Genomic DNA, 26,464 nt, shown 5'->3' with positions numbered 1-26,464 from the left:
ATCCCGCCCCCCCGGGGACATCAGCCCCAGGCCTGCCGGAACAGGAGAGTTTTAACGGCTTTCTTAAAGGCCGGCAGGGTGGGAGTTGTTCGAACCTTGGGGGGAAGTTGATTCCACCAGGTCGGAGCCACCACAGAAAAGGCCCTTCCCCGAGGGCCCGCCAGCTGACATTGTCTGGCCGACGGGACCTGAAGGAGGCCCAATCTATGGGACCTCTGGGAGCTGTGTGGCAGAATGCGGTCCTGTAAGTAACCTGGCCCTATGCCATGAAGGGCTTTGAAGGTGATAACCAACACCTTGAATTGCGTCCGGAGACCCACAGGAAGCCAGTGCAGCTCGCGGAGGATAGGTGACACGTGGGCGTACCTTGGCGCGCCCACAATCGCTCTCACGGCTGCATTCTGAACCAACTGCAGTCTCTGAACGCCCTTCAAGGGTAGCCCCATGTAGAGCGCGTTACAGTAATCCAGTCTTGAGGTGACAAGGGCATGAGTGACTGTGAGTAAAGCCTCCCGTTCCAAATAAGGCCGCAACTGGTGCACTAGGCGAACCTGTGCAAAGGTCCCCCTGGCCACAGCCGATAGATGTTGTTCCAGATTTAGCTGTGAGTCCAGGAGGACACCCAAGGTGCGTGCCTGCACTGAGGGAGGTAAATTTGCCCCCCCCCAGGACTAAAGATGGACCATCCAGTTGGCCTTTGGGAGGCAAGACCCAGAGCCACTCGGTCTTGTCAGGGTTGAGTCTACGCCTGTTCACCCCCATCCAGACCCTCACATCTTCCAGGCACCGGCACATCACGTCGACTGCTTCACTGAAAGGACACGGGGTGGAGATATATAATTGGGTATCATCCGCATACTGATGATACCTCACCCGTGTCGCCGAATGATCTCACCCAGCGGTTTCATGTAGATGTTAAAAAGGAGGGGGGACAGGACCGAGCCCTGAGGCACCCCATAATCGAGGCGCCTAGGGGTCGATCTCTGTCCGCCCGCCAACATCGACTGCGACTGTCAGAGAGGTAGGAGAACCACCGCAATATGGTGCCGCCCACACCCACCTCTCCGAGACGACGCAGAAGGATACCATGGTCGATGGTATCGAAAGCCGCTGAGAGGTCAAGAAGCACCAGGATAGAGGAATGACCCCTATCCCAGGCTCGCCAGAGGTCATCAGTCAGTGCAACCAAAGCAGTCTCAGTGCTGTAGCCGGGCCTGAAACCAGATTGAAAAGGGTCCAGATAATTGGTTTCCTCCAAGGATCGCAAGAGTTGAGATGCCACCACCTTCTCTACAACCTTCCCCACAAAGGGGAGGTTGGAGACGGGACAAAAGTTCTTCAAAACAGCTGGGTCCAGGGAAGGCTTCTTGAGGAGGGGCCTCAATACCGCTTCCTTTAAAGGTTGGGGGAAAGACCCCTCCATCAAGGAGGCGTTGATTATCGCCTGGAGCCAGCCTCGTGTCACCTCCCTACTGGCAGAAACCAGCCAGGAGGGGCACGGGTCCAATAAACAGGTGGTGGCATTCATTGCCCTCACAGCCTTGTCCACTTCATCAGGGGTCACAGGCTTAAACTCACTCCAGATAACATGACTAAGACCAGCCCCTGGCAACTCGGCTGGCACTGCCCAGTCAGAGTCCAGGTCTCTCTGAATCTGAGCGATTTTGTCCGACAGAAACTGAACAAACTCCTCAGCTCTCCCCTGCAAGGGTTCCTCCGCCTCCTCCACTTTAAGAAGGGAGCGGGTCACCCTAAACAAGGCGGCCGGGCGAGATTCTGCGGACGCAATGAGTGCGGAAAAATGAACACTCTTATCGCCACTAAATAAGTCCTAAGATAGGCTCTTAATAGTGATCGGTCAGATTCAGAGTTACTGGCCCTCGAACGTCGCTCTAGACGTCTCTTGTGGCGCTTCATCTCCCGGAGCTCCTCAGTAAACCAAGGGGCCCTCCGGGGACCACCACCACAGAGAGGTCGCAAAGGCGCAATTCGATCCAGGGCCCCGGTCGCCGCCTCATTCCAGGCCGCAACCAGGGACCCGGACGAGTTGTGGACAAGGGAGTCAGGTATTTCCCCAAGCTCCTCCTGGAACCGATCTGGGTCCGTTAGGCGCCTGGGGCGGAACCACCTAGTCGGCTCCCTCTCCCTGCGATGGGGGAGTGATGCTCTGAAGTCCAGCCTCAATAGGAAATGATCTGTCCATGACAAGGGCGAGATCTCTATTCCCCTTAATTCCAGATCATGTTTCCATTGCCCCGAGAGAAACACAAGGTCGAGTGTGTGACCACCCCTATGAGTTGGGTCCTGAATTACCTGGGTCAGGTCCATGGTTGCCATGGAAGCCATGAACTCCTGCGCCGCCTCTGAGCGATCGCCGAGTGATGGCAGGTTAAAGTCCCCCAGTACTATAAGTCTGGGGAACTCCACCGCCAACCCGGCTACTGACTCCAGCAACGCAGGCAGGGCTGTTGCAACGCAGCTGGGAGGTAGGTACGTCAGCAGCAAGCCCAACTGAACCCGTGAACCCAACTTCAATAGGAGGGACTCACCCCAACAACCTCCGGGGCAGGAATCCCACGAGGGCTCAAGGACTTCCGAGTGATGACTGCCACTCCCCCGCCCCTGCCCTGATGTCGAGGCTGATGAAGCACCACAAACCTGTCCGGGCACATCTCGGAGAGGGAAACACCCCCCTCAGGGCCCAGCTAGGTTTCGGTTATGCATGCCAGGTCCGCCCCGCTGTCCAATATTAAATCACGGACAAGGGGGGCTTTGCTGACAACGGACCTGGCATTAAGCAACAGCAGCCTGCAATCAGGGCCCTGTACTCCCCTGTCACCAGTACTACAAGATGAGCCTTTTGAGGGGCCGGAACAAGGAATCGCTCTAACATAGCGAGTCCTCGTTCCCCAAAGATGGCCTGCCCCTCGGCTCCCGCCATATCTGCCCATCCCAGTCATGACCAGAATGCTCCGACCTTCTCCCCTCCCCGGAATACCTCCACCCTCACCAGCCTTCTCCCTTCCTGACCGGACTCGCTTTCCATACAAACCAAGCCCAAGGGTAAGTCCTGCCCCCCCCTACTGTTGCTATTGCACTCAGCAGAGGGGGTACCAGGCTCCACCCCCGACTCCACCATTCTCATACCCCAAACACTCAATACACATTCACACTCAATTTATATACATAAAAAGTAAAAAAATTCCGCATTCATACACCCTAAATACAGTAATAAATTTATATATAACAGGGCCACCATTCATCTACATGCATACTCACACCCACACCCAGTCTTGGAACCAGCTCCCCCCGGAGATTAGGACCGCTCCCACCCTGTTGGTTTCCCGCAACTGCTTAAGACCTGGCTTTTCCGGCAGGCCTGGGGTTTATAAAATCTGACCCCTGGATGAATGTTATTGTATTGTTTGTTTTGTTAGTTATATTGTGTTTTTATTGTTAGCCGCCTGGAGTCCTGCGGGAGTGGGGCGGTCTATAAATTTTAATAAATAAAATAAATGGGGGAGGTCACCTGGGGTCTGGCTGGCTGGATAAATCCAGAATAGATTAGATTATATTAGATTAGATTAGAAGATAGATAGATAGATAGATAGATAGATAGATAGATAGATAGATAGATAGATAGATAGATAGGGTAGAGGTTCGTTCTCCAAGCTTATTGGTTGGTTTCTGAATATTTTGTTACCAGGCTAGGTAACATCTTCAGCCAAATTTATGGGATGTCAGTGTCAGTGGTCTTCTGATTATAAGTGCTTTGTGTGGCCAGTAGATCTTATGATAGTGAAGTCATGTCAGGTGAGGGTCACATCAGGTCAGGGTCTTGTGGTAGGTCTTGTGATGGGTCAGGTGTGAGTCACCAGTGAGAGTCTTGTGATGGGGAGGTTACATCAGGTCAGGGTCATTGGGAGGTGAAGTGCTGATTGGGAGGGGCTTGAATGGGTCAGTTGAGGGTTGGTGCTATCTCTGGTTGGCTGTATAGTTGATTTGAATTCTGCGGGGTTCGTAGGCTGGTTGTAGGTTTATATGTCTGTTGATGGAATTGCTTGTGGAGTGCCAAGCTTCAATGAACTCACGAGTGTGGCAGGTGGTAGCATGGCTGATGATTCTTGTATTGCTCCAATCAAACTGGTGCTGTTTGGTGTCAGTTTGGGTACAGATTAGGGATTTGGGATTGTGGCATTTGACTGCCAGCTGGTGTTCACAGATCCTAGTTTTTTATTGACATGCTTATCCCACATAGAATTGGTTGCAATTGCTACAGTTGATTTTGTAAATTACTATAAGGACCTACCTCAGCTAAACCATCCAAGAAAGCAGAACTTTTAAAATAGGCATTGTCTCAAAAGGAATTTCTATTAGGGGCTAGTGATAGCAGGGAAAACAAGGCGAGGTCTGAGGAAAAATCCACAAAAGCAATATATTAAAAGCAATATTCAATACTCCTCCCCCCCTCAGGGTCCCAGGGTCCATTTGAATTCCAGCCAATCCACATGTGGCATAGTATTCTGGTAACTGGCTTCTTTGGCGCATTCTTTCAAGGTCTCTCTCGCTTTCGTTTCCTTCTGGCTCCAAGCGCAACTGTCTCTTAGATAAGGGTGGTACATTCCTTCACCTGGGGGAAGGGCTCAATAGCAAGACAGTGCAAAGCATCCCCACTCCCAACAGAATGGCAGGCCCCAAAGAAGGGTTACAGATTCAGGAATAGGCATAGGGAAACAATGTATTTCTTTGGGAATCTGACATATGGACCCCCTAGAAAAAAGATAAATCCACCTGCAAAACACAAAAGAGGGAAAGGGGGAGAAAACAAGCAAAACAATAATATTAATCAGGCTTATCAGGATACTTAGAATGAAAATGTTTAAATAATTTAGGAGCATTAATATGTTTTTTGAATACCCACTCATTCTGAGAGGATGGAAGATTTTTCCAAGCTACTAAATACTGGGTAGAACCATGATGTTTACGGGAGTCTAAAATGTCTTGCACTTTGAAGTTGTTCACCCTCAACCAATATGGGCGTAGGTGCCGGAAGTGATCTCAGGTTTGGGTAACTACAATGAAAAACAGGGTGAATTTGTCTTAGGCTCTTAGGGAGCTCTAATTCAACGATTACTGGGTTAATAATTTGTTTGACAGAGAAAGGTCCAACAAACTTTTTAGAAGGTTGTAAAGACTGCAAATATCTCCAACCACAAAAGGTTTCTTGCTATCCACTTTTTATCGGCCTGAGCCTTATAGGTTTCTCTGGCCTTGTGCAGGGCTTGTCATACTACTGGCCAGGTATTTTGCAATTGTTTGATCCACTCTTGCAAGGAGGGAATATCAGGTCCCTAGTGGGCAATTCTGGTATGAGAACAAATGTCTGACTATTAGCAACCTGAAAAGGGGTATAACCAGTACTCGAATACACAGCATTATTGTAAGCAACCTCAGCAAAAGGCAACAAATCAGTCCAGTTATCCTGTTGATATTTGATAAAACATCTGAGATACTGTTCTAGATTTGAGTTCAATCATTCTGTCCCCCCATTCGTTTGAGGATGATGACTAGATGATAACCCAAAAGATCCAGAAAACCTTTGCAGAACTTGGAGGTGAATTGAAAGCCCTGTCTGAAATTATATGTTGTGGGCACCATGAAACCTGTAAATGTGTTGCAGAAAAAGTTTAGCCAGCATTTTGGCTGTTGGGATCTTTGGGCATGGGATGAAATGGGCCTGCCTGGAGAACAGGTCTGGGTTAGTATTTAAAAAACAATAATAATTAATTTCTATAATTCTCCATATAATGGCTTTGCTTGATTTTCTCTTCTTCCAATAATATTCTCTTTTGCCAACCTTAAATTAATACAGTTCTTATTATTTGAATAAATGACAATTAAATATAGACATTTTTCTCATGTTTCTGCAAATAATAACCACATCAACATAAAGCTTCTTTTTAAATTGATCATCTTGATTGCCTCGTCATAGATCCTGTTTATAGAATTCTTATTTAAATTTGTTTTCCCCACAATATTCAAAGCATTCTTACTGGTTAAGATTTTCTCAAAATTAGTTACACTTAAGTATTTAAGTCTTTTTTCTCATAAAAGCCATTCCAAACTTTTACATTTCTCATATCTTAAAAAAAAAACGAAAAAAAAACCCAGAGAAAATATTTCTTTTATATAAACCATTCCAACATTTTTATATATCTCATGTCAAAAAACAAAATATAAAGGAAAAAAGAAAATAATATGTTACTTAAGGGGTTCATCCTTCTTAAACGGATCTTCATTTATATCCAAAATCTTTCTATTTCTTTAACCATATTCAAACAGATGATTAATTTTTAAATATTCCCTCTGGTAAATCCCGTTATCTAATTTCTTAATTCTCACTTTAGCCTTTTTTTTTTTTTGCCAAACATCTTTCCTGCTCAATATGCTTTGCTGAATCAAAGAATCTTTCTATAATCTTAAAAATGATGTTGCAGGTACAAAAGGCAAAACAGGTAGGATGTTTTTATAGGAAGGTTTCACCCCTTTGTATTCACTGAGAATCTTTTCCTTTCTTTCTTTCTTTCTTGATTTTATTTATCATTTTTTGTCTCTCAAGTTCTCATAGTTCTCCTGGCAGAATCCATTTTCTCAAATCTTTTTTCTTGTCCTCAAACAAATTTTGTAATCTTAGAGTATAGGTTACCCTTCCCATGTCCAGTATTTCCTGTAAAAAAATTTCCATCTGGGTTAAGTCATACTTTCTCCTATTGTTAAGTTCCATCTTGAAATCTCTCTCCTCTGTCTCGTATTCAGTTGTCTGTTTTTTTCTGCTCATGCTGTTTTTATATTTTGAGAATTTTTGTGTTGTAAAGTTAAATTGGAGATGTGTTCATTTATATTTTCAAAGTTATTTTTAATTTCCTTGTGGTTTGATATCATTGTTGTTTGGATTAGTTGTAACATAGCATAGATCTCCTTCTGGAAAGTGTTTTTTCTTGGTATATTCTTTCTGCAGATCTCTGGTTTTCCATGATAGCTAAAAATCAGGGTTTTCCTTTCTCTGCAGAGAGCTTTAGAGTCACAGTTGAGTTGGTATTTGTAATCCAGAAAGGTCAATTCTTTTTTTTAACAGTTTATAATTCTCACTTTGTAAATAGCCCAAAATGTTTTCTTTCTTTTTTGTCATAGCTGTTCTCTGTTATTAAGACATTGAAGGTCACCAAAAACAAGTTATCACACAGCATAGGCTTTCTTCTCCCAGGCCGCCCACCATTGCTCAGTCTCAGACAGTATTTTAGAAGTGTAAGCACAGGGCTGTAGTTGGCCCTCCTCGTTTCTTTGGAGGAGAACTTCTCCCAAGCCACGTCACTACCATCAGCCTGAATAACAAAAGCTTTCTCCAGTTCCAGGTGCTTCAGTACTGGCTCTGCTGAGAAAAGCCTCTTTAGTTTCTCAAATGCCACTTGACACTTCCCCATCCATTTCTGCGGCTGGCTGGGTTTTGGTTTGTCCCCGCCTTTGGTTTTTAAGAGATTTGTGATGGGGAGTGCAATTTGTGCGAATGAAAGAATAAACTGCTGGTAAAAATTTGCAAAGCCTAAGAAGCTCTGTAATTGCTTCCTAGTGTGAGGGGGAGCCCACTCCAATATGGCTTGCACTTTCTCCAGGTCTATTTCCACCTCCTTGCTTGAGATGCAATAGTCCAAATAATCAATGCAGTCTTTGTGGAACACATACTTTGAGAGCTTGGCATATAATTTGGCAGAGCACAATTTATTTAATAATAATAATAATCTTTATTGATTAGGTCTTGGGCCATATCAAAGTGCAAAATTCCAGCAACAAACCAAAGTCTGATAAAAGCAATTTAAAATAAAATTTGATAAAATACAGTTTAAAATGGAATTAGCATAAAATATGACTTAAGATGAAATTGGAGTAAAATACAGTCTAAAATGAAATTAAAATAGAGTACAGTAATTTAAAATATAGATAAAATATGATAAAATTATATCTTGGAGTCACCCTTGCAATCTACTTCAATCAATATTTATTTAATACTGCTCTGACTAGTTTAATGTGCTCTGCCTTAGTCTCGGTATAGATTAAGATGTCATCAAGATAAATCAAAACCCTCTTATACAGGTGCACATGAAGAACCTCATTGATTAGTTTCATAAACAGATCAGGAGCCCCCTGTAGTCCAAAAGGTAGCACCTTGAATTGGAAACAGCCCATAGGGCACTTGAAAGTGGTCTTCCATTCATCCCCATCACGTATTCATATTCGATAGTATGCCTCCCACAAGTCTAGTTTAGAGAAATTTTTCCCTTTTGACAAATGCACCTAGTATGTCTCTCATTAGGGAGAGGGGATACATATTTTCTACGCACACTGCATTCAGACCCCTATAATCAATGCAGAGACAAAGTGACCCATCCTTCTTTTCTCTGAAAAGCATGGGGACAGCAACCCGGCGTCTGGCAGCCTGTATGAACCCCCATGCCAATTTTTTTTTAAAAGACATTTTATTGTTTTTTTTTCAAATTCATAAGAAAAAGTACTCAGGACTCACCGTGGTGGTTGGGTGATCAAACATTCAAAAGTAAAAATATATATTAAGAAGACAACTCAATAAATTTTACTATCCCCTCTCTATTCCCCTCAATTAACATAATACATTTAAATATTCCATTTCTATTTTAAATTTCTATCACTATTAAACCTGTATTATAACTTTATCAGTTTACAATTACAATAGTTTAAATTTAGAACAAAAAAATTATCAATTCTAATTCTTAATCTCTCACATCCCTCATTTTATCACCAAACTCATTTGTTTCTTCTTCCACTACACAATAGATATCCTAATAGCAATAAAATATTAATCAGCCCTATATATATGTAATCCCAAAGTCAATCCATCTCTTTAAATTAAGAAAATAATATTAAACCTAAATTCATTAAACAAAGTTCAAATTTTCTCCAATTACTTATCATGCCTAATCATGTCTTTGTTGTCATACAAAAAATCCATCCTAGTAATTTAAAACATTCCATAAATTATTAAAAGCATCCCAATCTAAACAGTTATCATTTTTTCAATTCCAGTACACAGTTTTCATATATTTCTCAAACGCTACATAAATACAATCCAATACATTCTTAATCTATTTAAAATATCTATTCTAATAATCACGTGTTAGTTGCTTCTAACTCTGAATCTTAGCCCTTAAAACAATCCATAAATCCAATATTGCCATTTAATCCATTACATAGTTTTAAATTTCTCTTTTAAGTCTAATTCTGGATTTTTTCTTGTACCAGCAGGCTTCCATAAACACGCTTCCCTTTCAAATTAGTAAGTCTATTTTTATTGCTTGGAATGGCCTTTGGAAAAAATAGAAATCCCTCTGCATCTGTTTTTCTGCTCTTTAAAATATCATTGCTTTATAGTTTCAAATCTCAATCTTTGCTTCTTCTGTTCCTCAAAGTTACAGATGAAAAGTTTCTAGGGTAGAATAAGCTCCTTTTTTATCTCAGTTGATTCCTCTTCTAATATAATTTGGTTTGTAAAATAGTCAAATGTAGTTTGGTCATCCATTTGAATGTTTGAAGTGAAATTTCTAGATCTTAGTTCTGAAGTAGATTCTTTCAGTATGGTACAAATTTCTGTAGTGGCCTCATGTATCTTTTCCAGTATAAGCTTATAGTTTAATTGTGAATGTGAATTCTCCATTTTGAAAGTAGTTAGTAATAGTTTTTTATTTTATTTATTTGTTTTGTTTGTGGAGGCTGTATTTGGTAAGAGTTAATCTATATCCACCCCCACAATTCCCACAGCTCGGCTTATCTTTTTTCCAAAAATTTGAAGGTCAGGTCTGGTTTTACTTCAAAAAGATAACCAGAAGATGCAATATTACATTTTTGCCACTAGATGTCCTCAGTAGGTTAAGAAGAATCTTTTCCAGCCAGCATTGCTTTGTTTCTATCTTTAAAAGTATAATGTGAAAGAAGAAATAATCTTCCAACACCAGGTAATAGTACAGTTCTTAGCAGGACAAAAAAGAGAGAGATTTCTGTATCCCAAAAAATATGAAAGTAAATTTTAATCTTATAGAATGCTTTCTTCCCAAAAATATCAAAGCTGCTTGCTCTAGCCAGGGAACTAATTCCAACAAGGCTCTTACAGGTAAAAAACAAAGTCAAGTAGAAAGAGTAACAAGAAAAGATCTCACCTGGATTCACCACGGGGGCTCTTAAAGCTTAGGTGTTCTTGACTTGCGGTTTGAAGCAGCAGGATGATCAGCCATTTTACTGGTCGATCTTCTTCTCCGTCAGCCCTTAGAGATCGCCCGGACAGCTGGAGGAGCTGCCACTCCTCCGCAGCCAAGCCGAAGCCTCTTCGATGGAAGTCGCACCCTCCAGGGTTGTTTTCGACCCGTATAAGAGTTGACCGGTGGAGGGAAAGCTAGCCGCCGAGGAGATGAGTCTCTCCGTGCGACTAGAGTCGCCGCAAACCAGAACCGGAAGTCCCCCACGCCAAATTTTTGTCACTGAACTTATGAAGTTCGTTCAATTCCCTAGGTGTCATGGAGTACATTTTTGGCTTTGGGAGTTTCAACCCTGGGACAATTTCAATGGCATAGTCTGTGGGTCGATGGGGCAGGAGCTCATCCAATCTCTGCTCACTGAACACTTCAGCTAAGTCCCAGTATTCTGGTGGGAGGCTCTGAAGCTCCTGCTCGCTGAGGGCAGAAGCTAACTTGTGTTGTAGTCCATGCCTCTTGCTTTTTTCTCTGAATGGGGGAGAATGTCACAGTACAACAGCAATAGAACAGAGACAACAGACCCACTCATGCCATCAAAACAATTGGCAGTGCAAGTTACCACCCAAGCACAAGCCAAACTCCAGAAGCCTCTAGCGAGCCAAACAGGGATTGAATTAAAAAAAGCGCTAGAGACCAACAAATGGTTCCTAAGCCACAAGAACTTATACACCATGACTGATGGATTGCCATGGGAGGGAGAGAAACTGTACATCCCAAAAAGGCAGAGACTGATTTTTATGCAACTATGATATGCCTCAAAATCAGCTGGTCATTTCGGATTTGTAAAAACTTTACACCTAGTGAAACAGCAGTTTGGGTGTCCGTTGATAAAAAAGGACATTGAAAGCTATGTGGCTAGCTGCCCGATTTGTGCTGTAGCTAAGAGGAGACAAACAAAGATCCCAGGCTTGTTGCAAACAGTAACAACCCCATCAGTGCTTGGAAAGAAATTTTTATGGATTTTATTGTGGAGTTACCAGAAAGTGGGATTACAGTCATTTGGATGGTGACAGATTTGTTTTCTAAACAAGTACATTTTATCCCATGCCAAAAAAACCTCAGGGCAAAGACACTTGCAAAGTTATTCGTTCAACATATTTATTAACTTCATGGGGTCCCACAACAAATCATATCAGACAGGAGTACAATTCACATCAGAGTTTTGGAAAGCATTCTTAGGACTTTTGGGGACCACTCAGGGGCTACCATCTAGTCATCATCTGCAAATGAATGGTGGGACTGAATGGTCAAACTCAGTACGGGAGCAGTACCTAAGATGTTTCATTAATTACCAGCAAGACAATTGGACCGAAGTACTCCCATTCTAACAACGTAGTATATTCCAGCACAGGCTACAGTCCTTTCCAGGTAGCAATAGGACAAAGTTTCAACCCAATGCCTGACCTACCATCGAGTGAACCAGCCATCCCTTCCCTGAAGGAATGGATTGCACAATTACAAAATACCTGTCCGGTTGTAAGAAAGGTTTTAGACAAGGCTTGGGAAGCATATAAATTCCAGACAGATAAGAAACGAAATGAACCCAAACCATTCCAAGTAGGAGAGAACGTTTATCTGTCAACAAAATACCTAAAATCCCTGTAGCCCTCAAGAAAGCTAGGCCCAAAGTTTGTGGGACCATTTCCCATTAGAAGAATAATCAGTCCTGTCACGGTAGAATTGGAGCTCCCTAAGATGCTCAGACAGGTTCACCCAATTTTTCACTGCAGATGTCAATGCTGCTAACATTGGATGTTCTCGCTTTGACAAAATATGAAGAGGCAGCCACTCTCTGTATAAGCTGTGTGGTGCTTTTAAGAACTAAATTAGATGATGCTAGGAGGGGAAGAGAAAGAATGTTTGTGGGGATTAGTTAAGATAAGAAACTGAGGGCTCTCGAACAGAAGGGAACATTTGCCCTTCAAACTGATTGGAGAATGTGACTTATGACTGTTAATTGGAGGAGGGGAATTCAGATCTAGGCATCACATCATGTTTGTGCCGAAGGGTGCTATACTAATAAAAAGACTTTAAGGTAAACAATGCCTCAAGGTTCTTTGAAATATTTCCCTAATCGGAACCATGACATCATGCCAAGATCTGAATTCTTTTCAAACTATCTGGAGTCCTGAACTCCAGCCACTGTCTCTAGGCTTGAGAGAAGCTGGCAAAGATTCAGGAAAAAATTTCATCATGAGAAAAGAGAACCTGCTGGAATACGGTGGCCCGGCAGCTGCTGATACCCCAGAGGAGGACACAACAGACAGCATGATGTGGGAGGATGAGTTTTTGCAGGACTCCCAGATGGAGGCAGAACCCAAGCAGCTAGGACAGCTGATCTGGCCATCAGCCTGGGCCCAGCCCAGTGGAGACTCCAGAAGCCTTGAGCCTGCCTTATCACCCTCAAAGCCTCCAAAAGCAGACTGGGGGAGAGCCACCGGGACATCTGCCACTGAGGATTCGAGTGAGTGGGAATGCCTGTCTGCAGTTCGTAGCCAGTCAGTGGAGAGGCTTGGAGGGCTGGAGATGAGAAGCAGAAATCAACCTCTGAGCATGCCGCAGCTGATGGAGGCCCTGCAGCAGCTTGGGATGGTGCAGAAGCCAGGAGACCATCAGCTGGTGGGAGGATGCCTGCCACTCATCCAGCAACCATTGAGGGGCCTCAGCAGCAGAGGGTGTCACAATATGTCAGCAGGCTGGGTGGGGGCCCCATCAGCCAATGATGACTCCACCCTTCAGAGCAACCTTCAATGGAGACCCAGAAAAGCTGATATTCTTCCTCAAACAAGTGTGCTTTCATTTGTACCGCTGGACCTATCTCTAGTCGGACTCAGGCACTATGGTTGATGTGATTGAGTCCAGCCTAGAGGGAGAAGCATCTGAATGGCTGAACAATTTATATAATGAGCAAGCCCCTGAATTGGAGGATCCTCACCTCTTCCTCCTAGGGCTGAGAGAAAGCAGGAGAACTAATCCACAAAATAAAACAAGCTGGCAGGCCTGCCCTGGAGTACGTATGAGAGTTTTGCAAGATAGCAGGTCAGATAGAGTTGTGGCCTGAGCAATCCCTAATCCATCACTTCATTGAGGGGTTAGATGATCACCTCTCTCAGGCCTGCGTCTATTGAGCAGTACCTGATCAGCTGCAGGTATGGTACCAGACAGCAGTAAGGCTAGATGTTCAGCTCGCCCGCTATAAGAAGCCTCTCCCTCCTAAAGGACTTATTAACCCATTTGACTAAGGGGAGTGACTTCATTAAATTAGACCCGAGAGAGGCATATTACCGGGTGAAAATAAAAGAGGGAGACGAGTGGAAAAAATTGCCTTCAACTGCCCCATGGGGAACTATCAATTCAAAGTCATGCCATTTGGACTACAGGGAGGCCCAGCCATATTCATGCAGTTGATTAATGAGGTCCTACATGATCACTTGTATAAAGGGGTTCTGGTGTATCTAAATGATATCCTGATATACAGTACGAATATGACTGATCACATAAAGCTGGTGAGAGAAGTGTTAAAGAAACTATTGAATGCCAGGCTTTATGCCAAATTGTCAAAATGTGAATTTCACCAGACCTGATTAGATTATCTTGGCTACAGAATTTCCAATGAGGGCGTAGAAATGGACTCAGCCAAAGCGGAAACTATAATCGAATGGCAGCCCCCAAAGACTTGCAAACAGCTTCAGAGCTTTTTAGGTTTTCCCAACTTCTATGTCAATTCATCCCCTACTTTGCCGAGATTGCCCTACCCCTCACAGAACTACTCAAAACAGGCAAAGGAGGAGGGAAGCTGCGACCAGGCCAACCACTAGCATGGATGATGGGATGTTAAACAGCTTTTAAGAATTTAAATGACTATTTGCTGCTGAAACGGTCCTAAAGGGTGCTGTACTAATAAAAAGACTTTAAGGTAAACAATGCCTCTAGGTTCTTTAAAGTATTCCCCTAATCAGAACCATGACAACAGCCTTCTGAAACGCGAACTGCAATCGCCCCTTCCTTCCCCTCCTCCAATTATGGTAGAAGGTGAACAACATTTGAAATCAAGGAGATTCTAGATTCCAGGAAGCATCATGGTTCCACCCAATACCTAGTAGCATGGAAGCATCTGCCTCCTTCCCAAAATGAATGGGTCCAGAAACGTCACGTTGGAGCCCCCAGATTACTTAGTAAATTTCATGCTGCATATCTAGATAAACCAGACTAACCTTTGTCTACCTCTTTCTCTTTTATTTTCTACAGATGGATCTCCCTTTTTTCTAAAGGGGGCAGCATGTTAGAACCCATTTTTTTCTTGGGAGGGTATACTTTAATTCTTTTCATTTCTTTCTGTGGGTTCTGCCATTCTCCTGAGGGGGAGGGGGAAGACTCTGTGGGATGCTTTCTGTTTTGCTACAATGTATCCTTTCCAATGTTTCTACATACATTCTTTTTGAACTGTCTCTCCCTTGTTGTCAACATGGGGTGAGAAAGGAATGTGCCTCCAGCCATCTGGCTTATCTCTCACTGCGGAAGAGAAAGGTGCGAAGACCCAACAACATCTTCACAGGCATGGGAATGGGTTCTGTTATCACCTCCATTCCCACAGCGGACTTAATTCCTGGGGATTAGCTCTTTTAAACTGACCGGATGAACTATTGGGGTAGGGTTTGCTTGGGACTCTTTTAAACGATTGATCTGAGTGGGAAACCCTCAGATCCTGCCTTCTATGCCTGCTATCAGCTTCGCCTAATAAAAGTTCCTTTTGGAATGAAACAGTTCCAAGAGTTCTGCTTTCTTGGGATGAGGTTTTGAAGTGGGCCCTGACACATGGCTCCTGGCATGGAATGGCTGCTGGTATTGGGGCTAACCTGGTTAAAGAGGAATCCCCTAATCAATTGGAGAGAGGGGCAATTAAAGTTCCCAAAGAAGAGAACTCCTTCCCAGGGCGTGTGTGATTGTAAAGTAGGGGGCTCGAAATGGGAGCTGGTGTAGGCACTGAGTGAGCAAGAGCTGCAGAGCATTCTGAGAGAATACCGTGATATGGCCAAGGTTTTCAGTGAGGTCGGATGAGCTCCCCTCCTCACCAACCTACAGACTGTGCAATTGAGATCATTCCAGGGGCCAAGCTACCAAAATTGAAGTTACAGTCTAGGACTCTCAAGGAGTTAAATGAGCTACTAAAGTTAATTGACAAAAACTAAGCCCGAGATTTTATTCAACCAGCCAAACCCCGGGTGGCAGCACGTTCTTTTCTGAGAGAAAAAGGATGGATCTCTTCATCTCTGCATGGATTATAGATGCTTGGACATGGTGTCAATGAAGAATGTGTACCCTCTGCCCTTCATGTTGGCTCACTTGTTGAAGAGGAAATTTTTTTCAAAGTTAGATCTGCAGGAGGCATACTATCATATCAGAACCAAGAGGGAAAACTGCTTTCAACTGCCCCCTGGGTTATTTCAAATTCAGGGTGCTCCCCTTTATATTACAGGGAGCCTGGCAGTGTTCATGCAACTGATCAACAAAATCCTCCATGAACACCTATATAAGGGGGGGGGTTTGGTGTACTTGGACAATATCCTAATCTATACCAAAACCAAAGCAGAGCATGTGAAGCTGGTTAGGACAATCCTAAAGAAGCTCCGCTCTGCCAAATTATATGCCCAGTCTGAATTTCACCAAGACAAGATTGCCTATTTGGGCTACCGCATTTCGCACAAGGGGGTGGAAATGGATCTAGAAAAAGTGCAGACCATTCTGGAGTGGGCCCCTCCCCGCACCAGAAAGCAATTACAGAGTTTTCTGGGGTTCACTAATTTTTACAGGCAATTGAACCCCTCATTTGCACAGATTGCACTCCCCATTACAAATCTGCTGAAAACGAAGGGACAAAATAAGCTGAGGCCCAGCCAGCCATTAAAGTGGAGTGTATAGTGCCAAGCCACATTTGAAAAGCTTAAAGAGCCTTTTTTCTGCGGAGCCGGTGTTGAAACACCCAGACCCGGAGAAAGTTTGTAATTCAGGCTGCTGCCAGTAATGTAGCTGTAGGCACGATACTGCTTCAAAAGAACCAGGGGGATGAGTTGCAACCCTCCCCTACACATCCAAGAAACTGACTGAAACAGAACAGCAGAGGGTTGCTTGGGAGAAGGAAGCTTATGCGATACAGTGGGCCCTTCTTACTTGGAGACATTTTTTGGAAGGGAGTAAAGTCCCCTTCCAGGTTTAGACTGATTGTAAGAATCTGGAAGCACTAAAAACCCCCAGGAAATTGTCTCTGAAACAGGCACGCTGGGTCCAGCATTTCCACTGATTTAACTTCTCCATCCACTACCAAGGGGGAAATTTTTCTGGCAGATGCATTGTCAAGAATGCCACAGTATAACAATGTGAAGTCATGGTAGTTAAGCCTTTGTTTTCCCTGCATCAATTAGTGGCTCCAGTCACTACGAGGGTGCAGTCTAAAGGCACCCTGCCCTTAGACAACACAATGGTTGGGGAGTTCAAAAAGGCGCTGGAGAGTGGTTTTGGGGCCATAAAAACCTTTGTTCAGTGCATTAGTGGATTAGCCTGAGTTGGTGGGAAACTATATGTTCCCATCAACCAGAGACTGAAGATCATGCAAGCATGCCACAACTCAAAACTAGCAAGGTACTTTGGGTTTGTAAAAACCCTTCACTTGTCTAAAAGACAATTTTGGTGGCCCTCTTTAAAAAAGGACATTGAGAATTATGTGACCAGCTGCCATACCTGCACAGCGACTAAACAGAGGCAAGGAAAAATACCTAGACTTCTACAGTTGGTAGTGAGCCCTTTAGCATCCTGGAGAGAGATCTCTATGGACTTTATTCTGGAGCTACCTGAAAGCGCAGGAAATACTGTCATTTGGATCATTACTGATTTATTCTACAAACAAGCCCATTTTACCCTGTGTCAGAAGATTCCAATTGCAAAGACTTTGACTAAATTGTTTGTGCAGCATATTTATCACCTGCATGGGACCTGACAGTGCATAATATCGGACAGGGGTGTCCAATTCATCTCCAAGTTCTAGAAAGCCTTTCTGGACCTTCTGGGTTCAGGTCAGGGCCTGTCATCTAGTCATCATCCTCAAATGAATGGAGGGACAGAATGAACGAACTGTTCTAGAACAATACCTTTGTTGTTTTATCAATTATCAACAAGATAATTGGACTGATCTGTTACCATTTGCTGAAGTAGCCTATAATAATGTGGTGGACTCCAATAATGGTTTCATTCCTTTCCAAGTGGCTAATGAACAAACTTTCATCCCTATCCTGAGTTGCCTGCGAACTTGCCATTCTCCCCCCCCTATTGAATGGGTTCATTAGTTGCAGAACATTTGGCTGGTTGTTAGAAAAATTCTCGACGAAACCAGGGAGGCATATAAGGCTCAGGCAGATAAAAAATGTATGGAACTGAAGCCTTTACGAATGGGGGATAGAGTTTATTTTTCCACCAGGTTTTTGCAATCGCTGCAACCATCCAAAAAGTTAGGACCGAAGTATATTGGCCCTTTCCCCATTAAGTGCATTATAAATCCTGTCATAATGGAATTGAAACTCCCTAAGAGTTTACGACAAATCCATCCGGTGTTCTACTGCAGTTTGCTGAAACCCAAAATCATGTCTTGGTTAAGGCCTGTTACTGCTCCTCCTTCACCACCACTTATCATGGAGGGTGAGCAGCATTTTGAGATCAAAGACATTTTAGACTCTTACAATCATCATAGTTCTACTCAGTATTTAGTTTTCTGGAAAGACCTTCCTGCTTCAGAGAACGAGTAGGTTTATAAGAAACATGTTAGAGCCCCTAAGTTGCTTAAACGCTTTCATGCACGCTATCCTGATAAACCTGATTGATGTGTTTGTTTTTCCTCTCTCTCCCTTCCATATTTGTTTTGCAGGTGGATTTTTTGTTCTATTAGAGGGGGGTGTCGGACCCCTCCAATGTATTTGCCTGCTTATTATTGCTTTGCTGTGTATTCCTTTTGGGGATCTGTCATTCTGGTGGGAAGGGAGCTGCTTGCCTGGGAATGTATTTGCCTGACTCTGCTCTGTCCTCTTTGAAATGTCCTTCCTTTGTGAGAAAGGAAAATGGCCTGAAAATATCTGCCTTATTTCCAGACAATGGACCCTGGGACCATTGGGAAACAAAAGCGAGAGAAACCTTGAGATGGGCGCTAAATCACTAGGTTATCAAAACAACCTAGCATCTACGGATTGTTTGGATTTCAACCAGATGGTTGAACATTGGGGGAGGAGTGCTGAATGGGCATTATGATGGGGGAGGAGTGCTGAATGGGCATTATGATGTAACCTTTTACATGCATATTCTTCAGACCTTGCTTTGCTCTATTGCTATCTCTAATTCTCAATAAAAGTTCCTTTTGAAACAATGCCTGTTTCAAGATTTCTGCTTTCTTGGGAGATCTAGTTGAGGCAAAAAACCACCTCTATAAGTTGTATTTTGACCATTTGGACCTTGACACACAATATTAATTTAGTCTCTGTAACTTGACCAGTTGGGTCCAGTCTCCATCAAGGGCAAGAACAGTGAGATGCAGAATTGGTAGCAATGAATTTCTTTCAAGAAGAATATCAAAGAATACAATATTTTTTACTTTGATTTGGCAGTTTAACAATGATAATTATGGATTCATTTTGTAATACATATTGAACAAATACTTAATTTTTTTTTTCATTTTGATTTTTCCCCTTTTTTCTTTTTCAGGATTGATAAAAAAATAGCCAATGGTAAAATGAAACAAATACAGATACAACACAGATACATGTGAGCTGTTTTATTTATTTTACCTTGCGGCGCCTTAAAGCAAAGTGCCACCAACAGTGTGTGATTTACAATGGATCTAACCATTGTGAAAGAAAGAAAACACAGTTTTAAAATGTAACAAACAATATTTAGGTACAATTACAAAGAAATTGTACAAGAGAAACCAGCTTCTACTTTTTTGTCTTTTCTCCATGGAAGTTGAGTCATGATGGTGAAAAGAAAAGAACTGAAAGAACTGACATTGAAGATGGTTGATCTTTTACATTTTCCAGAAAACAGTAGCCAAAGAAAGACAATGGAACAAGATGACACTAAGTAATATCCAAAAATGTAAGGATGAGTGCCTGGAGAGATATGATAAGAATGTGAAGATTTACAATAGAAAAGGAGAAAAACTTCACTGGATGATGTCAATGAAGCCACGTTACATTGATTTAAATAAATGAGGGTCCTTAACACCCAAATTACTGGGCCAATGATCCAAGAAATTGCTAAAAAGTTTGCAAAGGAGCTCGGGATATCAGATTTCTAAGCATCAAGTAGTTGGCTCAAGAAATTTAAACTGTGACATGAGATGTCCCAGAAAGTATTGTGTGGTGAATCTAATGGAGTTCCAGTAGAAGTTGTTGAAGAGTTCATTGAAAAGTTTCCAGACTTTGCCAGTGGCTTCAAAGATGATAACATCTTTATGCAGAGCGTGGTCTCTTTTTCAAGGCAATGTCTGACAGGAGCCTCGTTATGAGGGGTGACAAATGTAAGAGTGGACAACTTTCTAAAGAATGTTTCACAGTTCTGCAGTGTGCCAGCTTAACTGGAGAGAAGCTAAAACCTTTGGGGATTGATAAATCGGCAAAGCCACACTCATTCAAGAACCTGCAGCCCAAAGACCTTCCTGTCACCTGGAAGTTTTTGGGTCAAATGGACCCAACAACTTGACCAGAAGGTAGGGAGAGCTCTAGCAGAGGACAACTTTCAAAAAATCCATTCAGCCTTTATATCAGCCAACTCTTCTCAAGATTTACTAGAACTATATAAAAACCTAGTTCACAAGCTACAACCACTACTAGCACGTGCCCCTAGCTTCTCAGCTAAGAGACCTTGCATTGCCTCCAAACCATGGTTTGACAAGGACGTAGAAGCCAAGAATGCTCTTACTTGGCATATAAGATGTATAAAACTGAGAGAGGAAATGGCAATAAAACTACCCTTAAACATCTTCTCACAGTCAAAAAACAATTTAAGCAATTAATTGCATTTAAGAGATAAGACACAAGGTCTTTCTGGAGCACTCATTGAGGCAACTTGGGAATTTAACTTTTGAGGGATGTGTGAAGATCCATTGAGTGAGAGAAGAAGGCATACAATGAAGGATTTACCTAAGTGGCTCCCGGTTTCAGAATCTGAAATGAAATCTCTTATTGGCCAACTTAGAACTGGGAAGGCCCCAGGAGCTGACTTCATTTCTGCTGAACTATTAAGGAATAATATGGCCTAGTGGATATCTGTCCCAGCAGTGCTATTTACCTATATCGATACCACTGGTCATGTCCCAGAGGATTGGGGCCTGGCAACTGTTGCCTCAATTTTTTAAAAGGGAAAGAGAGACAACCTTGCTAATTACAGACCAGTAAGTCTACCAAATATAATCAGCAAATTCTATGCCAAACACTTCCAAGATAAATTAAAGGAGTGACTGGATCTTGAGAACTTGATTGCTGAAGAGCAAGCTGGGCTTAGAGAGGGGAGAGGCACCATAGATCAGTGCTTAGGCCTCCATCATTTGATTGAAAAATATGCATCAAATAGATCTATATCATTATATGCTGCCTTTATAGATCTCAAAGAAGCTTTTGATATGGTTATCAGGACTAAGCTATGGAAGAAGTTGGAAGCTGCTTCAATTGATCATAGAATTCTCCATTTGTTACGTGTCTTACATAGTAAAATATCCCTCAGGGTTAGATGTAATATGCAAGGATCACTCTCGAAGTCAGTCCAAACACAAAAGAGGGTTACAGAGAGATGCATTTTGGCCCCCTTGCTTTTCAATTTCTATATTAATGACATGGTAAAATGATTAAAGAAACCAAATTATCATCCCTCAAAAATAGGCCTTTATGGACGGGGAAAGTGTAGTAATCAGTCCTTAGTCATTGAAGCGTAAAGAAATGGCTACCCACACGCAGCCTTTATTTGTTTATATAGAGCTTTACAAAATAAAAAAGTTACTGCATGGCAATAGCATTTCATTGGCTAAAATCCTTTACCAATCCTCAAGAGTAAAAAGCTAGAGGCCATAAACAGGGAAACTTGTTGTTCACCAGCCAGCCTTATCAAACTGGCAAGGTCACACAGACCTGCGCACTTTCACGTCACTATAGTGATGTGAGGGGGGGAAGATAGATGCAGAACAAAGACACAAGCATTGGGGGGGCAGTTTTCTGGACACGACTTTTGCCTGTCTATCACCTCTACATCTCTCTCCTTTTTGTTTTGTTAGACGAAATATCGCCGTAAGCGGGGTTAATAAAAGGATTATAATCAGGAGAGGAGCATCCTTGCAGTTGTTTATATAGGGCCAAAACTTGACCCTGAGGCAATGTGAGAGAGGATCTGCTGGGATTTAAAGCTCTAATACATATATTGCAAAATGAAGGAATACATTGCATGAAACAACATCCACCAACCAAAATAGCACAAGTTATGACTGAATAACGTAGGATATTTCCCAGTAATCCTGTGGGTAACCAAGCCCAAAGGCTTTCCCACCAAGATCCTAAAGTATCCATTTTCAAATTAGAGGCCAAATTGTGTAAAATATCAATTTGATGCTGAATGGTTCGTGAATTATCAGAAATATTGAAACAACACATGCCCTCAAAACTTTCACAACCCAAATGTTGGCGTAGAAGCAAATAATCAATTGCGGCACAATTTTGTAAAATAGCCTTTCTCAAATCGGGCAGCTCATGGTTGATCGCTGAAATAGCTGAAGAAGTAGCATTAATTGTTTTTGCTAGATTACATGCAATAGCATTAATGTTGAGGTGAGCACGAACAGCAAGTCCTGGTACACCCACTAAAGATATAGCCAATGCTACATATTCTGCTTGATTAAGTAAGGTTGTCTCAGAGTCACAAGTATTGTCTAGCGTAACCGCACATCGAGAACGGCTTGAATGAACTTGTTGTTTGGAAAGCAAAACAGGAATCAGCCGGCTGAGACAACACTGCGCTTCACTAATATTAGCAGGAATATAATTAAAAGTTTCTTGACCACATGTGAAAAACCATCCTTGCGGTAGCCAAACATGTCCAAAATGAAAAGAAGTCTCTTCAAAAGCTGTACAGTTTAAAACAGGTGAGCTAATGCGACGACAGTGAGGTTTTTTATTTGAAGAAGTACAATTAACTATTTTTGCACGTTATATTTGCAGGAATTGCTACCACTGGGGTGTGTAAAGCAATAGCATCAGGGGGTGGATAATAAGCAGTAACCCCCCCATCTAGATATAGCTTTATAGTTAAAGTTTCCATTTAATAAAATTGTACTATAGTCAGTGAAGTTTTGAATTACTGCAGAAGGGGTGCAAACAGGAACTAAACATGTAGAAAGCAAATTTTCCATGTCATATGCTTCAGATAAGCAAAAGGCATCATTGTGTGTGATGTTAGCCAGCTGCACCCATAGATTTTGTTTCATTCGTTGCTCGAATGATTGTTTGGGTGGAATGACAGCTGCTGTTGCCATAGGGCAGATGTTAATGATCAGACACAAGCAAATGATGGCTAAGGAATTTGCAGTTAAAACCGCAAAAATGGCAGCGCACAGGTTCTCTGGGGTTTGCTCTGCTTGTTGCTGCTGCAGCATCGCCTGTGCTTTGGCAGTCAAGTTTTTCACATCTCCCCATGTCACTGGCGCCTGGCATGTCGGGATCGGATTGGTTGCTGTGCCATCTGTAGAGTCAACTTGGCCATTTTCGGGGCTGGATCCAGGGACTGGTGCCATGACATCCTTGGCTGGGCGAACACAATGCGCTGGAATCCACACCGGTCCTGTTGGAGTAAGTACAGCAGCATAGCCCCACCCCCAAGTGATCAGAGGGACAGGTCCCAACCATGTTTTGTCAGGTAAAGCCCGATAATATACTAGAGGGGGAGGCAAGCTTGTTTTTTGTTGGAAGTGCCTCTGATAAGCAGTTACATTTTGAATAGAAACATTCAATTGGTTTAATGTGAATAACACTTTTTGGACCTGCTGTGTTTATCCATGACAAATTGGGTACCCGAGAGCCCTCCTTTTTTGTTTGTGAAGGCAGTCCTTAAAGGTCCGATTAGCACGTTCCACGATGGCTTGACCCATGGAATTATAGGGAAGACCATGAATAAGGACAATATTCCAGGTTGTACAAAATTGTAAAAAGGCCACTGAAGAATAGGCTGGCCCATTATCAGTTTTTAAGGAAGAGGGCTTACCCAAGGCTGTAATAGCCGAAAAAAGATGAGAAATAACATGTGCAGCTGTTTCCCCTCGTTGAGGCATGGCCCAAATTGCTCCTGAATAGGTATCAATGGATAAATGAACACATTTCCAGGGAGCTAAAGAGGGAACATGGGTAACATCCATTTGCCATAGTTGATTAGAGGCAAAACCACGGGGATTAACTCCCGTGTCCCCCGATGGAGATGCCCCAGAACATTGGGGACAGAATAATATAATTTGCTTGGCTTGGTCAATTGGAATATGGCAAGCTTATGCCAGCCCTCTAGCATTTTGATGAAAAAAGGAATGACTGAAAAAAGGGTCTGAAAATAGCGTGGGGAAAGCATGAACTGCGGCATCTGCCTGACTGTTGCCTTCAGAAAGAAGCCCAGGAAGAGAAGAGTGACTGCGTATGTGAGAAATGAAATATAAATGCCTCCTATTTTGCAGCAGCTGCTGCAAAGTTAAAAACAAAGCCATGAGATTGGGATCAATCCTGGGCGTGATGTAAGCACCTGAAAGATTAAAAATACGTCGACACAAATAATGAGAGTCAGAGATTAAATTAAAAGGCTGTTGAGAAAAGGTGTGAAAAGCCAAGATAGCAGCAGCTAATTCTGAGCATTGTGGTGAAGATTGTATTGCAGTGTAGGACACTTTCCAGGTATCATCATGAGGATCCTTGTAAGCAATTGCTCCTCTCGTTTTTCCTCCATCTGAAAAGACAGTAGAAGCTTGTGGCAAGGGAGAAGGAGAATGCAGTGGGCGGACTGGAAAGGAAGAAGTTATTAAACAAGTAAGTCGAGGATCTTTAGGCAGATGATAGGAAATAGAACCTATATAATCAGTCAAAGAGCATTAAAGAGATAAATTATTTTGTGAATAAAATTGAAAATCAGACTTTGGAATAGGAAGAATAATATTAATTAAATCAGTTCCATTTCGACGACAAGCTCGAGTGCGTCCCAAGGTTATGATTTCAGCAATAGTCTGGATAAAAAGGTAGAATGTTTTGTGATGGGGAATGGGGTAGGTACAGCCATTCAATGCAATATACCTTTTGTACTTCTATCACAGATAGTACTCTGGTAGGTAATTTACTAGTAGGAAAAATCAAAAGTGTTAACTGACAATTTTTATGTGGAATTCTGTCCACAAATTGAGTATTCATGATGTCATTAATTTGTGCAACTGTGGCAAGTGCCACAGGCGGAACTACAATGAGATCTCCAGGTTGTTTTCCTTTGGTCAATAAATCAAATAACGGACTGAGCAAATTTGTAGGCAAAGAAAAATATGGGCGAACCCAATTAAGGGTACCCAATAATTGTTGCAAATTGACCAATGAAATAATTTTGGGTAAGCTCAAACGAGGAAAAACTGGGGCAGAATAAGATTGCAACATTTTATGGCCTAAATAGAGATAAGGAGCATGTAGCTGTATTTTTTCTGGAGCTATCTGCAAACCATAAAGACCTAAATCATTTTGCATTTCTGAAAGCCAATTAGATTGTATTTTTGGTGCTCCAACTAAAATATCATCCATATAATGATATACCAAAACCAATGGGTGACGTTTGTGGAAAGAATCTAATGCTGCAGCGACATAAAGTTGACACAAGGTGGGGCTGTTTAACATTCCTTGTGGCAAAACTGTCCAGTGACAACGTTTGCTAGGTTCTGAATGATTCACTGCAGGCACAGTAAAGGCAAATTTTTCCTGATCAGGGGGACATAGAGGGATGGAGAAAAAACAGTCCTTTAAGTCAATTACCATTACTTCATGATCTTGAGGAATCAAATTAGGATTAGGCATTCCACACTGTAAAGGGCCCATAGGTTGAATACAAGTATTAACAGCCCTTAGGTCATGAAGGAGACGCCATTTACCACTTTTCTTTTTTATAACAAAAACAGGAGTGTTCCATGGACTAGTGGAAGGCATCACATGACCAGCAAGCAGCTGATCGTTAACCAGCTGGTGAAGAGCCGTTAATTTTTCATGTGATAGGGGCCATTGATCAATCCACACTGGCTCTTTAACCAGCCAAGTCAATGGGAGGGCAGTAATCTTAGTCTTCCATGGTGAGGTTGGCACCCAGCTTACTGAGCAGATCACGTCCCCAAAGGCTGACATGAATATCTAATATGAAAGGACGGACCTGAACAACCAATGCTGAATTGGGCAAATGGGCTGAAAGAAATTGTGCACTTTGATGTGCACTTTTACGACCTCCCACACCCCACACACTTGGACAGGGCTCAGTTGGCCAGGTGGCTGGCCACTGCTTTGCAGAGATCGCTGAAACATCCGCTCCACTGTCTAAAATTCCTTCAAATGGCTTACCCTGAAGCACAATGATCTGACGGGGTCGTTGAAATGTGATTGGGGTAGTGATGGCTGCTATAACAGAAGTGGCTGGGTTAGTAGAACCGAAGCCTCCTTCCCCTCTCTCTTTTAATTTTCCCCACCGGGACAAAATAAGGCAAATGCAAGAGCTGAGCAGGGCTGGTGTAAATGGGCAAAATTTGAGGCAAATTGGTCCACAATTGAACATAAATAATTCCAGTATAATCAGAATCTATAACTCCAGGGATGACAAAAATGCCTTTCTTGCCCATGCTGGACCGTGGAAGGACAAGCCCTACATAATTTTGTGGCAGGGGGCCTGAAAATTGAGATGGATTACTTGAACCTCCCCAGGAAATTTAAATATCACTTCCTCCTGCAGTATCAAATCAATTCCAGCACTACCTTTAGTAGCTGCAGGAGTATTATTTATTGTTGGTCTGCTGTCTCTGTTTGGACTGGGGCCAGAGACTGGCCCGGACAGCCGTTTCCCGACCG

The 26,464-nt window shown here is 42.7% G+C and overlaps 1 protein-coding gene across 12 annotated transcripts in view; it reads left to right on the top strand.

The window, feature by feature from the left end:
• The window catches only part of DZANK1 (double zinc ribbon and ankyrin repeat domains 1), a 113,559-nt gene extending 87,789 nt beyond the window's left edge, over positions 1–25,770 (top strand). For 6 of the 12 annotated variants that reach the window (XM_039326165.1, XM_039326159.1, XM_039326157.1 and 3 more), the window contains 2 exons: positions 9,334–9,364; positions 18,247–19,089. In XM_039326165.1, the coding sequence (XP_039182099.1) occupies positions 9,334–9,364; positions 18,247–18,389 (174 nt within the window). In that variant the 3' untranslated portion in view covers positions 18,390–19,089. Of the gene's footprint in view, positions 1–9,333; positions 9,365–14,582 lie in introns of all 12 variants that reach the window. The other 6 variants (XR_005554629.1, XM_039326163.1, XR_005554628.1 and 3 more) reach the window with 4 other exon arrangements.
• Positions 25,771–26,464: the final 694 nt, after the last annotated feature.

The sequence above is a fragment of the Crotalus tigris genome, unplaced genomic scaffold, assembly GCF_016545835.1.
Source record: "Crotalus tigris isolate CLP2741 ecotype Arizona unplaced genomic scaffold, ASM1654583v1 scf7180000024339.11422700, whole genome shotgun sequence".
Lineage (NCBI taxonomy): Eukaryota > Metazoa > Chordata > Lepidosauria > Squamata > Viperidae > Crotalus > Crotalus tigris.
This window is presented reverse-complemented; position numbering and strand designations above follow the sequence as displayed.